We start from the raw sequence: 16564 nt of genomic DNA on the forward strand, positions 1-16564 counted from the left end.
CACGCTCTACACGTTCCCTGAGGTCATAGCCCTCCACGCACCACACGTTCCCTGAGGTCATAGCCCTCCACGCACCACACGTTCCCTGAGGTCATAGCCCTCCACGCACCACACGTTCCCTGAGGTCATAGCCCTCCACGCACCACACGTTCCCTGAGGTCATAGCCCTCCACGCACCACACGTTCCCTGAGGTCATAGCCCTCCACGCACCACACGTTCCCTGAGGTCATAGCCCTCCACGCTCTACACGTTCCCTGAGGTCATAGCCCTCCACGCTCCACACGTTCCCTGAGATCATAGCCCTCCACGCTCCACACGTTCCCTGAGGTCATAGCCCTCCACGCTCCACACGTTCCCTGAGGTCATAGCGCTCCACGCTCCACACATTCCCTGAGGTCATAGCCCTCTATGCACAACACGTTCCCTGAGGTCACACATCATTCGGACACTAGTCTCCTGCTGTTTTCTGTATTGGTCAGCCGTTCAGTTGTTACTCAGTACTGGAAAAGATGAGTAATTTATGACACCTGTTCTAAAGCCACAGCTTACTGAGGAAACGCTTCACGGGGAGGCTCGCGCCCTGCTCTCAAAACAGTAACCCTTTCAGTGCACTGCAGTGATTCCTTCAGACACGCAGAAGGAAATAAATGCATGACTAAAAAGTTGTAGTACGACAGTGATAATGGCATTTCTGTGTGGTGATGCTTCATTGAATCGGGGAGTTATCAAGTGATCCGCCACAGCAATGTCATCACTTACACAACATATTATCTTGCATACAGAAGACCTTTGTATAAATCATTTGAAAGACCTTCGTGTTAGAGCCTTTCATTATCTAGTTCATTATCAAAAAAAAAAAAAAAAAAAAAAAAAAAAAAAAAACACTGAGAAGAGGTTTGTAGTGGAGAAACAATCTGCAGCCATACACTTTGACAAGAAGTCAGAAAATCATTAAAAAAAAAAAAAAAAAATGCAGATTTGGGTTAAGTAGTTAAACAATGCGACTCCAATGCTTGAAGAAAAAAGATTAGATACGAACATATTTAAAGATGGAAAAGTGCTCCCCCTGGTGGTCTGAGTAGTCAGTTGCTGCAAAAATAGCCCTTTGGTAGTTGCATTAAAGGTAAAACAATTTTTATAGTAAATATTTAACTTTCAGACAAGAGTCCCACTGTAGTACAGTGCTCACATAATACAAATAATTATGAAATAGAGCACATCGTCTCGTCTATCTGATAAACTGGAAAGATCTACCCGCAGGAGGGTGAACTACAGTGTGATATCATGCAGCACAGTGTTGGCATATAAACTTCAACTCTTTGAGCTGCTCTGTGCCAGTACGAAGGCATTGTTGCCTAGTTTTGTTTTAGTTCACATGTGAAATTAATTGGCCCTCAGTAGACAGTAGTCTACAATGTATCCCTGGTTTCCAGGAGACTAAACTCCTCTCTCACCCCCAAAGAGAAAGGGTGCTCCCTCCAGTCCAGGGCAGGCTTGAGGCATGGAGACTGAACTGCTCCCTCACCCCCTAAGAGAAAGGGTGCTGCCTCCAGTCCAGGGCAGGCTTGAGGCATGGAGGCTGAACTGCTCCCTCACCCCCTAAGAGAAAGGGTGCTCCCTCCAGTCCAGGGCAGGCTTGAGGCATGGAGACTGAACTGCTCCCTCATCTAAGAAACTGCTCCCTCCACTCCAGAGCGGATTGTGTAATATGCAATTTCCTGATGACTTTTTTTGCCAGGTTAAATAAATACATTTTAACTTTTAATTGAACAGTGTTAGAGTCTGCACATCTCCACTAGATGTCAGCATACAACCAGGGAGTGAAACCAGTGCCAGTGTGACGTGCATTTCACGTATGAAGAAGACTCGTAGAGAGATATTTTGATAGGTGATTACAACGTCAAGTCTTTCACCCCCTGAAGGTTCAGTCTGGCTGTCACTAGGGAAAACCACAACAAAACAGCTTTAAAAACGACGGCTAGGTAAACATGCAACAGAGAAATAGCTAGCAGTACAGAACAGAGTCAGTTAAAAACAGAACCGTATGTAAAACAAGACGTGTTCCATTCTATACCGACCCCGAGGAATCCCCTTTATCCTAGGAACTTTCGTTCCAGGGAACCCCGGACCTCAAAAATCCCGTGTGACTGAAACCCACCTACAAAAGCGGACTAATATTTGAATATACAATGTTGAATATAAGAAGCCGGTGTTTATTTTAACTTTTCAGATGTAGCTGTATCGACGCCGCTCCGGCCGGCGACAGGTAAACACGAGTTTTATTGTATGCAATCCACACTGAATAATACGCTACATCGCTTTTTATTATCGGTCTCAACATCATGCCATACCCCGTGCAAACAGCAAACTACCGGGTTTAGCATCACCGTAGTTAAAGTGTCACCGGCTACTTCATACCGTTAACAAAAAAAAAAAAACATTTCCGGGGCGGTAAGTTCAAAGTAAATGTATACGCGATGTCTCTGGCAGTAAAAAAAAAACAACAACGCAATAATAATGATAATAATAATGATACACACGCCCGGCCATCAACTCCGATGTGACGAGAGTGCAGTACATTTTTCTGTCATGCACAGTTGTTTCGCTTTCGTTTCTCCTAAGATGGGTAGTTGGTAGGAAATGGTGACGCTGCGTTGTTCGCTGGTGTGCAGAGTTCACTAAACAAGGTTAATATATTTATGCGTGGGACACGTTGCACAGCTGTGTTAACTGGCGAAACTTGCTGTGAAAGACACACACAAAAAAGTATTTATTCTCCTGCCTGACTCGAGCTACAATGCCTACCGTTAGGGACAATTTTAAAACTGGATTGGAGTTCATAGAACACCTGGAAAGAAGTGAACGAACCCAGAAAAATGACAGGGAAGAGCTCAAATCCATCTACAACGAGGAATTCAGAGACAGGTAGACTTTTCATGGGTCGAGCTGCCAGTTAATACAATCAGAAAAGCACCTGTCTCGAATCCGCATCGAGTTATTATAATATGGTGTTATTGTTATTCAGATATTATGTAGAAATGCTACTTCCTTGTGTGGCTGAGTTTGACTTGCGGCGATGCTGTTTGGTGATATGATTAAAGTTTGTACCGTTTTTTTAAGTGATTGTTTCCAAGTAGTAAAGATAAATCAGTAAAAATAAATAATAATAAATAAAAATCTAGTCCGACCGTTTCTGATTTATAAAACTAAAAGTACTGCGGTTTTAATTTCTCCTCATTCACTCGAGTTTATAAGTTTTTTGTTTTTTCATAGCGGGGGCGTGGCAGAAAACTATTCGATTCATTGTGACATTTCAGAACCACAATTCCAATAATACCTTATATTCCATCGGGTTATATGGGTGTATAGGGTTTGTGCGTTTCATAACGATAGCAGAGGGGTATCTAGAAACCAGAGGGCATGGTGTAACATTGTGGGACAAACTCACTAGCAGAGATAATAAAGCTATAGAGTTTGCTATTGATGAAATGTTAATAAATACCAAACGTTTTTTTTTTTTTAATTCAGAAGAATGCTGGAATGCTAGGTTCAAAGATTGTTTTTAATTTTTATTTTTTTACATGTCCCTATGTTATATTTTTCAGTCATTGGCAGCTGGTTACATTGTTCCAATATGGAGTTAGACTCTCTGTCTAAATCTAACCTTTGCCTTGCTTATAGTTGCTTAGAGTTTTGCTAGAGAATCCTTTCCAGGAGGGAAGAGCCCTCCTCATCTCCTTCAGATCATATGACAGTGTGATCAATCTATCTATCTATCTATCTATCTATCTATCTATCTATCTATCTATCTATCTATCTATCTATCTCTGTCTCTCCTCTCTCTCTCTGTCCTCTCTCTCTCCTCTCTCTCTCTCTATAAATTATATATATATATATAATTTTTTTTTCTTTGTTTCAGAGATGGAATCAGACGGCCCAATTTCTCCTGCATTGTGTTCGCTTTGAAAAAAAACAACAAGGTCAGAGTAAAGAGGGGATCGCTACACTTCAATCCACCGGTACGTACAGAGAGGACAGTTTCGAGGCGTGGGTATTACTGGAGGAAACCTCCCCCCAGTATCCCACCAGTTGGGTCGGGGTTGGGACGCTGAGGAAAGACCCATGGGCAGACGCAGCATTAAATGCATTTGAAACAAGGGGCCCTGTTTCAGTAAGTCTGGTACTCCCTGTAGCACCCAGATCATTATATTAATAGTAAAGGTTAATCCTCTAGATCGCCTCTCATCACCAGTGATCCATGCTGCCCTCTATTATCAAGACCAGGGTGTTGAGGTTTGTTTGCAACATTTCCACCTGCACCATGAAACCAGTCTGTATCTCATCTCATATCAAACAGGGAATGCTTCTGTGTAAATGCAGAATGAAGGGCCTTGTAATCACAGTCTTCTCTCTATACCTCCACCAAGGGAAAGGTAATTATTTAAAGCTGGGCAGCCTTGAGTCATTCTGTTGTTGTTAGGTGCTGTTGCCGTGGGTGTGGCTCCTGCACTGAGGAACCAGCTTAACTCATGAGTGAGTCATCAAGCAGATTAATCCATGTGCAAACTCGAGGGGTCACAGGGAGCTTTAGTACAGGGCAGAGTCAAAACTTAGAAAACTGGACTCGTAACTTACTTTCGTAAAGTGTATCTTGCAGGGGTTTTTTATCACTGAAATGGATGCAGCAGTGTTTATTAAGAATATTAGCATGATTATTTAAAAACAAAAACATTTGATAGGTCACTAAAATGTGATTAATGTGGATCACGGACCAGGTCTACCAAAAACACAACCTTTTTGTACCACGTCACAGTTCTCTGCCTGTGTCGCTCATTGAGGTTTTATAGGAAACCACCATGAACACACACAGATCTATATATATGCCCATATTAGCCCAAAATAAGGCAAGGTTGTTTTTTTTTTGTAATGAAAATAAGATCTGAAAAATACAACTCGCCTTCAAGTCAAAGCTGTTGTGAAAGTGCGTATTGAGTACAGTATACAGTAATGAAAATGGATAAAACTAGCTGCAGTGATCATGTGGATAAGAGTGAATTGAAAAGGGGTCAAGTATCACAGGGATTAGGAAGACGTTATTATGCAATTTTTAAGATCATGGTTATCAGAAAAGCTGATTCATCATGCTGCTGTAAAATTCATGTCACCTAAAACAACGCAGGCTATTGCTATTGAACGCCCACTAGGAGGAAGTCGTTTTGTGCACTGTGGGTTATCTGTGTTTCTTAATTTCCTTGCTTACCTAACGAGTAAGTAAGTTACAGTATTTGTTGCATTACTTTTTTTGACAGAAACCTAGTGTCATAATATCAGCACTCCCTTTTAAAATGATCTAGAGACTTTAATTATTGTGTGTGCATCATCCGGATACAAAACATGTAAATATTTGTTCTGGCATTACAATATTGGATTATAAACCTGTATATCTAGATTAGAAACAACTTTGCTGCATCAGAAAATGAGTACCACTGACGTAGTGTTGAGTAAAGAAATGTTTATTTTTCCATATTCATTGCTGAAGTTGTCTTATCTGCTTTTAAATAATGCCATCTTATCAATCCTTATGTCTGCTGTACAGTATTGTAATGTTTGTAATTTTTTGGCTTTGAAAAGATTTCACAGTGTCACGGTCTGTGTCCTGTGATCACAGACAAAATATGACAAAAATGAGTATTAAAGGCCATAACAGACACTCGCTAAACTAATTACAGAGTATAGACACTGAAGCGTATATTATTGGTAATCAAACACATTAGAATTTTGGAAATTACATTAACCATGCAGTGTTGTAGAGTTGTGGCCCCAGTTCCCTAAAATTAATTGGGTCTTCGACTTGATCTTCGATGTTTTCAGCAGCTGTCGTCAGGTGTGTTTACCTTTTCGTACGTTTTTTGAGTGCTTGTGGCCATACACCACACAAAACCCATCATATCTTTGTTGTTTATTAATAGCTTTTAACCGCATAGTTTTATTTCTATTGATTAAATCTATACAGAAATGTGTTGGTGTGTTGGACCTGCAAGATACACTTTAATAGTTTGATCACTCCACTTTTTTTAATCAATGTATATATTTTTATTTCTGGGAAGAACATGGGTTTTCATGTTTTGAATATTTTAATTATAGACGTCGTTCACACAGTTGTTTTCTTTGCATTATATCACAAGGGATTGTAGTTCACACAATAGCTCCATACGTCTTGACTGCATTCCCATTGGCTACTCAGGTCTCAAATGTGCAATTTTCAAACCGTGGCTTCATGGATGGAAATGTGGCATTGGGGGATTGTGCCAAAAAAAAAAATAACTTAACAAGGAACAGCAAAGCAAATGAATAACATAGGGAGTGAATTTAGAGGCTGGAATCCAAGAGTTTCAACGTCCAATGAAAAGGGTTAAACATTTAATTGTAGTGAACCACACTGGACCCTCCAGCTGGGTGATTACATGTCGTGTAACTGCGTTTGTGTTTTCTTCCTCTTTTCTAGCGTTCTCTTTTCCAGATGATTATTGTAGTTGAGGACAATCCCAAAGAAAGCTGTCAAGGCGAGGTATAGCCACACAGACGGGGCTCCCTGTGGTTCCTCTTCACATTGTAGTCTTGCCTCCCACGTGCACCCAGTCCAGCAGTGCTGGATCACATCACTTTCTATCTGTTGCGTTTCCACACTTCCAATACTGTTGTATAGCGGTGGCAATCCTTCGGGGTCGTTCTAGGTTCAGCTGCACCCTTATTGAATATTAATTCTTCTCCGTATCGATCTTCACCTGGCTTTGAGTTTGTCTGGAGAATCTGAACTACCAGCACAGAGCAGCCTTCCTCATTCAAACCATGACACAGTGTGATCTTTCACCTCCCAGACCCACCTGTTCTCTCGCTGTGTTTCGGCAGATTTTGTCATTCGCTGTATACCTCGCTGTAAGGGGCGTCTCTAATTCACTAGTATTGAGAAATGTGTTTAGTGAAGTTTACCAGCTGGAGAGAACAGGTAGAGTAAACCCTGCACCCCAGTACAGCTCGTGATGTAGCTGTGGACGGTTCTGTGTTTTCATCCTCACTCCTCGCTCCCTCTGCTCTTTTCTGAGGTGACACTGCTGAGCCCGGTGCTGGTTTTCAGGAGCACCGACACTCATCTCTGTAAGTCACTGTGAAGATAACACACACTGGGGCACGGCAGGTTTAGCCCTGACGGTAATCCAACTTTTTTGCTTTTGAAGTCTCTGGAGTATTTTGGAGACCAGTGGAGAAGACCTCGTAACCAGCCCCCTGCTAACAGCCCTGTGCGGATGAATGGAGCCTCTCCTGGTCCTGCTTCAGCTCCGACTCATACTCCCACGCCGAAAGAACTGGGGAAGAAAAAGGCCAGAACCATCATTCAGCAGCTGAGACAGAACCGGTACAGTTCACCCACATTGCGTTGTGTTTTCATTTTCTCATTGGGATTCCAGATCCTGTTATCCTGGGATTACACGACACAGTACGGTTTGGATAAGCAAACATCATGAAGAGTTTAAAAAAACGAAATAAACGAAAAGCCTGAAAAGGGCAAAAGCACATGCCATATCACAGATATAACTAGAGAATGGATCAAGTGTAACTGGGAGTATGTGGAGGCTGTCCATGTGCCATGCTTTATATACAGTGGAGTTAGATCATGGTGAATCACTCAGACCAGACTCTGCTGTCCCATAGTGTTCTGTGGAGGTCAGCTGTTCTGTTATACATAAATATATTTACGTGTTGCTGAGTGCTGAGGTGTCTCTTTGCTTGTTTCTTTCCCTGCAGATCCAGTATCATCTCAGATAAAGGAGGGATTGTGATCAGCTCCGAGTATGCCTTCACGGAGGGCAGGATGAAATTCGATTTCGCTCCTGAGCAGACTCGCGTCCTGGTTATTTCTGTGAAGAACGTGGGGCCGGACCCGGTGAAGTTCACCCTGTACGAGGCTCTCCGCAGGATGCATGTCTTTACCTTCAAAGACGAGCACAGGGTGACCAGGGCCTGCCCCCTCCTGCTCAATCGAGGTAAGAGTCAAGGATAGAGGCCATCAGTGCAGTTCAGGGTGTTACACGGAGGCTACTGGACATCAGATCAGCCACAAAGCAAGGCTGTAATTCTTTGTCTTCAAAACTGGACAATCAGAAATCTAAAACTGGAAGTCAAGTAGACAGATGTTTTTGACGAGTGCCTTCTTTTCACACACAAGAAACTTGGTTATTCTGGGTTTTTCCACAGATGTAGTTAAGAGAGCAGATCAGATTAGTCTGTCAGAGAGCTGATAATAACGCTCAATAAGGGGGGGGAACTCTGTTTCAATGAGATTTGTATCTTTTTCGTTTCAGGCGACACCTATAAAATTCAAGTCTCCTGTCTCAGTTCCCATTACGGCTATTTTCCTGTCACCGTGGTTTTCGAGTTCAGACCCCACCTTTCTGGAGACTCCAGACCGTTCTACATTGTGCGTATGCTGGTGGGGGTGGCGAACAGCGCCCTGTCTAAGGAACTGGGTCCTACCTCCCCTTACAAACCCTACCAGAACGCCATACGGAGGCCAGTCAACATTCAGGTGGAGGAGGGCCTTGTACCAGAAAGGTAGATCGATGTCTCAGCACTGCGTTTCCACTGCACAAACAGGCTGGTGCTTAACGGGGCTGGGCTGGTGTGGTCTGGTTGCGTTAGCACAGGAGGATAGAGCGCTTGAAACTGACGTTGCACATACAGCACGTTTAGACAAAGCCAGCCCAATACATAGCAAAGTGCGGCTGTGTTATTAATTGTAAATGTGTACAATATCAGCGGACTACAAGTCAAGTAATGTAATGCCTGGTTTCACTGAAGCAAATTGCATTCATCTCGCAGCTATGTTTTAATTCTCATGTTAATACAGTATACATTTCAAACGTGTAACAGCAGAAAGACTCTAGGCTTTTTACAGCCTTGCATATTGTTGTAATATTACTTTCCAGAGCCCTGCAGAAACAGGCCACTGGTAATAGAGGGCGCAAGTATGTTGGATAATCTTGAGTCTGGATAATCTGGTTAGAAGTTTATGAAAAAGCTGCATCTTGGATTGAATTTAAGAGGGAGGTCTAGCTAATGCATCCTCTTTGAAACAGGTTTCATATATTGTCTGTGTATTGGAATTGTAATTTATTTTTCCTTTTTCTTTTGATTATAAAGCAATTATCAGCCTGAACTGAAGGTTGTTCCATTACCGAACTTTGACTACCCCAAAATTTTGAAGGATTTGGTGAAACAGGGGCTGGAGGATTCCGACAGATTATACCCTGTCCTGAAACAGGAGCTGAGCAGAGTGCGGTAAGTCTGATACGCTGACAGATTGCATGTTGGAGGAAAAGCAGACATTTGAGGTCAGATTTCTTTAAGGCCTCCCCTCTCCGATGCTCCAAAAGAATGTGTGTTAAGACATCTGGAACACTGCAATACTGTGAGCTAAATCGCCAGAGAAAAAACGGCCAAAAATGAGCCCATACCGGCTCTCATCACTGCGCTTTGCATCTTCAGGCATTTGCTCGAGTCTCAGTTGGACTTTGAAAACTACAAAGAGCGATTCCAGCTACTGCTGCACCTGGAGGAGATCCAGATGGAAGTGGACATCAAGAAATACGACATGCACAATGCTGTCATGTACCCGGATCCCCAGCAGAAGCGTTTCCTCGTGCTTCACGTGAGCTCAATCAACACGCTACTAAAAAGCGCTGTCTCTTTGATGGGGGGCAGAGGTATTGTGTGTGTAAGTCTGTCGCTGTAACGCCACTGTCTTCACAGGTGCCTGGTGTGGCTGAGAACAGGCCCTCTGTCTTGAAAGGGGACTACTTGCTAGCGTCAGAGAGTGAAGACCCAGGGGACCCTGTCATCAAGTACAAGGGCTGGGTGCATGCGGTGCAGCTGGATAAACTGAAGCTGGGCTTCTCCCAAAAGTAAGAGACTGAAACACACTGAGATTCAGCGAAAGCAGCACTTCATGATTTTGTGCGGGAGGCGCCATCTCTCGCTGCTTTTAATGTAAGATTAAAAAAAACCTTTTGGGGCTCCCGAGTGGCGCATCCAGTAAAGGGAAAATGTATCATCTGATTTTATACAAATTTTTTAAATGATTTTTTTGTTATAAATGATGTTTTTATCATTTTAATGGATGTAATATTTAAAGGGTATTTTATCATATCTTATTATTTTGTATACTATTCATTTTTTTGTTGTTTGTATCTGTAAAGCTCTTTGAGGTTGATTGAAAGGCGCTCTATAAGAAATAATGATTGCTTCATTGATTATAACAGCAATGGTGGAGAGAATTTGTGCTCAACCCCTCTTCATCCTATTTCATCCTTTCTAGGCTGGTTAATAAGCACATAACCAACATGAAGTTCGAAGTGACGTTCACTTTTAACCGCCTGCCGCTGAAACTCCAGCACCGCGCGTTGGGGATGGCGGTAAAGCACGACCTGAAGGACTTCCTGTTCCCCTGGTGCAGTCTGGGAACCAACCTGGCCATTCCGAACCTGAGGTAACAATCTGCAAAACATATCTACTGTTTTCAAACTTATGTAACTCTTTTTTATTTTGGATTGTTTATGAATTGTTTCAATAAGAAGTGTTAAAAACAGCCGGTTTGCGATGGGTGTTTGGTAATGTGCTTTCCTCTGCGGACAGACTGTATGATCAGAACCTGGGGAGGAACCCTGAGCAGGACCTGGCTGTGAAGTGTATCGTGGCTGGAACGTCTCGACCAGCTCCATTCCTGGTGTTCGGACCTCCAGGGACAGGCAAGACTGTCACCATCGTGGAAGCCATCAAACAGGTGAGTCTTCCTGCCCCCCCAGCACAGTACAAATGCCATCGCTTCCTACCTTGTGCAGTGAGCTTTAATACTCAAAAGACAACGTGCACTCCAACACAAATGTCATGCAGTCATCTCGTTTTTTTTTTTTCATTTACCAATATCCTTTTACTTTTCATAACGGTGTCTTTATCTCTGCCGTACAGGTCTTGCTTAGGTAGCGCTATCCCAACGTTCAGTGATTTTGCGAATTGTCTGTTCCGTTTGAGTCTCCAGTTAATTATTACAGCTATGGCCAAAGGTTTTGCATCACCTAGAAACTACAAAGCTGTATGCAAGTCAATATGTTAACGGAACATTATCCAGCAGGTTTCATTCGACTTTATGAAGCAAAATTAGTGCCTTCTGCAGGGTGATGCAAAACATTTGGCCAGAGCTGTAGGTGCCTAAACACAAGTCCTAAAAAGCGTCTGCTGTCGTCCATTGCTTTCCTTGTTTTTTGCAGGATCACTTTGTTTCATTTTATTTGATATCCTGCTGACGGCACTTGGTGAACAAATCTGCTTGCGCTCTGTCTGTGACTTCATAGATTTCTATTCTTTTATGCTTGTTTGCACCTTTTCATTTTAGCCGAAAAGCAGTTACACTGTTACAAACGGAGCGCTGTGTGTTTTTCAGGTTCACTTCACTCTCAAAGACTCTCACATCCTGGCCTGCGCTCCCTCAAACAGCGCCTCGGACCTGCTCTGCCAGCGCCTGCTGCAGCACGTGGACAAGCACGCCATCTACCGGCTCAACGCCTTCAGCAGGGACCCGGGGGACCTCCCCGCAGACATCCTGGTATGCACTGGGGATAACGTCCAATAGGAGCGGGACAGTCGAGCTCAGAATCGGGTCATCGACCAATCACACGCTTCAAAGCAGCAACAGCAGCAGCGGCAGCAGCAGCAGCATAGTAATGATTGGTTGTGTTTTTAAGTATATTCTAGCCCTGCTCTAACTGGTGTGTGTGCTTCTAACTTTGCATGGTCTACCAGTGTGAGATCACTGGTCATGGAGCTGACCTACAGCGCAGCAAGTAAGGAAGCAGGCAGGAAGCTGCAGAAAAGCCAGTCTTCGTAGTTCTTGCTGCTCAAACTGTACGAAACGTTGCTTGTTTTTCATTCTCTGATGGTCAGGGTGCGCTGCTGCAGCCTGCAGCTAGTCTTCAGCGCGGATCTGATTTTCATTCTGCTGTGCTCTGTTGCAGCCCTGCTCTAACTGGGACCCCAGTCTCCAGAGCATTGTGTTTCCTGCCAAGGAGGTGCTGATGAAGTACAGGATCCTCGTCACCACCGTAGTGACAGCTGGCAGGTAGGGGAGTCAGGAATTCATGCTGTGCGCTCGTGAGTTTGGTTACTCACTGCCACGCGAGGCACCAAGCTGTTGTGCATGAACGTAATGGCTCCAAAGGTCAAAAGTAATTCAGATATTAAAGAGGACATTGAAAATGAAACTTACACAGAAGGCATTTACTCAGTGAAATAGAGATTCACAGCCTGATGAAGAATTATTTCATTGTGTGTTGTATTTCATTCTGTAGTAAATCCCGTTTAATGTGAAATGACTGATGACTCCGCTCGGTAGCAGTTTAAGACGCTTTATTACAATGCGCTCAAGGGAAGAGCAGCAGCGGTCACATGAACACTCTCTCTGTCTTGATTATTGACAAGGTAGCACAATATTTATACAGGATTAGCATAGCAACAAATTAACACGTCAGCATGATTATAGAACTTTCTCAAAGATCAAGATTCCCTTATAAGGGGTTGTTTTTAATTAAGCAGTTTCGCCTCAAACTAGACATAACAGGGTCCTAACTATCTCTCTCGAAACACATTTCAAGCAGTTCTCACTAGAGCGTGCTGTGCTCAGAACACAACACGATAACGCACAGTGCTCACAACACCACGCAATCGTCTTTAACCCTTTAGATATCACATCACATATTTGCTGCTTCTTCAATTCTAAGGTGTAACATTCTGTTGGATTAATAAAGAAACCACGTCCTTATCTGAAGAAGCTTGTCACAATGTCTTCTCTCATCCTATCAGGCTGGTGTCCGGTGGTATTCCTGCTGGTCATTTCTCCCACATCTTCATTGACGAAGCCGGACACGCAGTGGAACCGGAATGCATCATCCCTGTGGCAGGTGGGGATTCTGTTCTTGTGACCCCACCCGGGATAGATTACAGACAGGATAGCATCTTTCATTTTGAGCAACATACTGATGAACACACGTCTTTTCTTTTTTGAAATGTTCAGGGTTGTTAAACAAAGACCAAGGGCAGCTGGTTTTAGCCGGAGACCCAAAGCAGCTCGGACCCATCCTGAGATCCCCGCTCGCAATAAGACACGGACTGGGTAAGGACTTCCTGCTGGGAACGAGGGCATTCCCCCACACCATGTGATGCCTCAAGCCTCGACCCAACCAATGCAGTTACACATCATACCATTCGAATCCGTGCTTTAGTGACACCCCTTTTAAAAATGCATCTCCAAGGTGCGTCGTATTTATTTCAATGTTGTAATCACCATTGGTTTAGTTTATGTACTGGACTGACACACGGGATTTACTGTGGCAAAGGACATTGTAGTAGGCGTTGGGAGCTTCTAATGGTTAACAGGACCTATCTTCTTGTTAACCATCAGAAGCTCCCAGCGCCTGTTAGTGTCCTTTGCCACAGTAAAGCCCTGTGCTGTGAAGCATTTCATTTTTGTTCTTTGTGTTTTCCCCTTTTCAGGCGTTTCCTTGCTGGAGAGACTGATGACGCAGAACAGTCTTTACCAGAAGGACTCCAGCACTGGAGGGTTCAACAGTCACTTTGTGACTAAGCTGCTCCGTAACTATAGGTGAGTGAGTCCTAAACCTGGGCGTCAACACGAACTGAAGCACTTCAAAAGGAAAAGCGGAAAATCCAGTGAAATCCCACTGCGGCTAGCCCAGCCAGTTCTATTCATAGCAGGTCTTTAAACCATACACTGAGTTACAGTGAGTTACATTGAGTTACACTGAATTACATTGACTTCACTGGCATTAAGCATCAACTTCAGTGGATCACAGCTTTTGAACTGCAGCTCTTCCTGGCCTATTGCAGCGAGATCATTGTTGACCTACAGTGAACGTATTGTATTTTATCCATGACTCATAAACGCTCAGTCATGCTAAATGTAGAAATACCCATTGGATTTATTAAGCTGCTTTTAGTATTTCTAGAAGTGTCATATTGGCAATATACTGTATGTTTTCTATTATTATTAATTATTTATTAGCAGACGCCCTTATCCAGGGCGACTTGCAATTGTTACAAAATATCACAATACAGAGTATCACATTATTAAATGTCACATTACAGAGTATCACGTTACAGAATATCATATTACAGATAAGAGCAGTTATAAAGTACAATAAAATCGTCGAGTGTCTGCTTCTCTTTCTTAGAGGCTTTGTCTTTGATTTTTGATTGAGTGTTTTGAAGGGTGTCGATGCATTTTAAAGCCCCAGTTTGCCCTCTTGAGTAATAAGCCGCGGGAATCCCTTTTGTCAATCAGGTCCCACCCAGCGATCCTCAAAATCCCTAACGAATTGTTCTACGATGGAGAACTCCAGGTGTTTGCCGATGAAATTCTCAGAAACTCCTTCTGCACCTGGAGGAACCTGCCCAAGAAGGTAACCCTGCGCATCTCACAGTGTTCAAGACGGCTAAACAGCGTTTTCATTCGCTGGCTGTGCTGCTTTTGTAAATGACAGAATGTGAACGGAGGTTCATTTGCTTGCAGGGCTTCCCGGTCGTTTTCACGGGGTGCAGGGGCTGGGACGAGAGGGAAGGGAACAGCCCTTCTTTCTTCAACGTGTCCGAGATCGACGTGGTTGTGTCCCACCTCAAGAAGCTGCTGCAGAAATCAGGCAAGAAGGGCATCCGCAAACTCTCTCCCAGAGACATCGGCATCATCTCCCCTACAGGAAGCAGGTAACAGGCTGCTGCTGGGCTGGTCACTCCGTCAAACCCAGCAAGCACACTAAACAACTACTGGCATCTTTTCAAAGCAGTTCCTCCAGCAGTGTTTAAATGAATTACTGTCTGATTTTTAAACAGCAGGCTACAAATGCTCTTGTGCACTCAAATTAAGTTTAGTTTGTTCATTTTTTTTTATTAACTGCACTAACACAGCTTTCCCTTCATCACCAGGTTCAAAAATCCGAAGTGCAATTAACACTGTTGACAAGGAGCTGAAAAACATGATGGACATCAAGGAGCTGAAGGTATGCCCACAGTCCGGCTCTCGACTGGTCTAAAGTATGTCTTGATGTTGCTCCTGGTGGACTTCCTTCACACGACTCTGCAGGGCTGTGATCTCTGACCAGTACCCGATATTAAAGTTTTAGATATGCCTAACCTATTGCTACCCTCACCAAATGATCCATTTTATTACAATGCAACTCCTTGGAATAGACTCGGCCACGTGGTTTTACAGTACATCAATCATTACTAAAGAGGTTTGAGAATTCATGCTTTACCTCCTATTGGCACCAGTAATGCTATCGCTGATCCTTGTTTTCCTGCGTGGAAGATGATTTAATTTCAGGTTATGTGTGTGTGTGTGTGTGTGTGTGTGTGTGTGTGTGTGTGTGTGTGTGTGATGTGTGTGTGTGTGTGTGTGTGTGTGTGTGTGTGTGTGTGTGATGTGTGTTGAGGCTCTTGGTCCTTGCGGATGTCCTGCTGAAGGTCAGTGCTGCTGCTGCTGTATTGTTCATCCTCGCGTCTCTCCTCAGGTGGGCTCTGTGGAGGAGTTTCAGGGGCAGGAGCGCACTGTAATCATCATCTCCACGGTGCGCAGCAGCATGGACTACCTCAAAATGGACGAGGATTTCAAGCTGGGCTTCCTCAAGAACCCAAAGGTACAGGCTAGGTTCTGATCCTGTGGATCCTAGGAATGCTAGAAGCATCCCTTTTTGTAACAAAGCCTGTTGTTCATACTTTAGTGATCATTCAAGGGTAGCTCATCTCTCTCTCTCTCTCTCTCTCTTCTCTCTCTCTCTCTCTCTCTCTCTCTCTTCTCTCTCTCTCTCTCTCTCTCTCTCTCTCTCTCTCTCTCTCTCTCTCTCTCTCTCTCTCTCTCTCTCTCTCTCTCTCTCTCTCTCTCTCTCTCTCTCTCTCTCTCAGAGGTTAATGTTGCAATGACGAGGGCCAAGGCTCTTCTGATCGTGGTGGGAAACCCCTTTATTCTCAGCAAGGACCCAATCTGGCAACGGTAAGGCCACGGCAGGCTTAAAGCTTTACAAACCAGCATTTCTGTAGACAATGTTGTGTTTTTTTTTTTTTGCGTACACTGTTTGAGCTTGCGATACAATGGAAACGCTGCATTAAACCGGTGCACAGTGATTTCATACTGTGCATTTGCACACACAACGCGCTGCATACGCTGGCCGGTCGCTCCTATCCATATCCTCAGTCTCTCGTTGTACCCCGGCCTGTGCTTGCCCAGGTTCATCCAATACTGCAGTGAAGGAGGCGGCTACACTGGCTATGATTTCACTGAAGAGGAGGAGGAGGAGACCCTTGTGACCCGCTTGCCTCTCTCGATATCAACGCAGAGCCTGAAGGTAGCGGTCTTCATTAAATTCACCCTTTTGAAGCAGTTTAGAATCATTGCGTACCTCAATGAACAGATCAATCACCTATTTCTGTTGTTAATCCTGCCCATAT

At 43.8% G+C, this 16564-nt stretch overlaps 1 protein-coding gene across 1 annotated transcript; it reads left to right on the forward strand.

The window, feature by feature from the left end:
* Positions 1-2593: 2593 nt before the first annotated feature.
* Positions 2594-14831, forward strand: LOC131702035 (putative helicase mov-10-B.1). The gene is made up of 18 exons (XM_059003458.1): positions 2594-2926; positions 3921-4020; positions 6507-6569; positions 7237-7415; positions 7805-8043; positions 8362-8611; positions 9200-9337; positions 9545-9707; positions 9809-9960; positions 10374-10544; positions 10691-10838; positions 11496-11657; positions 12067-12170; positions 12911-13008; positions 13122-13220; positions 13601-13709; positions 14409-14526; positions 14637-14831. Exons 1-18 carry the CDS (start codon positions 2799-2801, stop codon positions 14829-14831), a joined length of 2616 nt encoding a protein of 871 aa, XP_058859441.1. The 5' UTR covers positions 2594-2798.
* The last annotated feature ends 1733 nt before the right edge of the window (positions 14832-16564 follow it).

The sequence above is a fragment of the Acipenser ruthenus genome, chromosome 29, assembly GCF_902713425.1.
Source record: "Acipenser ruthenus chromosome 29, fAciRut3.2 maternal haplotype, whole genome shotgun sequence".
Lineage (NCBI taxonomy): Eukaryota > Metazoa > Chordata > Actinopteri > Acipenseriformes > Acipenseridae > Acipenser > Acipenser ruthenus.

Excerpts from the sequence above, each read along its gene's own strand:
- LOC131702035 (XM_059003458.1), top strand. The coding sequence starts at position 2,799 with ATGCCTACCGTTAGGGACAATTTTAAAACTGGATTGGAGTTCATAGAA. Across the intron at positions 9,708-9,808 it reads AGCGTTTCCTCGTGCTTCAC|GTGCCTGGTGTGGCTGAGAA; the intron begins GTGAGCTCAATC and ends CTGTCTTCACAG. Across the intron at positions 13,009-13,121 it reads ATGCATCATCCCTGTGGCAG|GGTTGTTAAACAAAGACCAA; the intron begins GTGGGGATTCTG and ends TGAAATGTTCAG.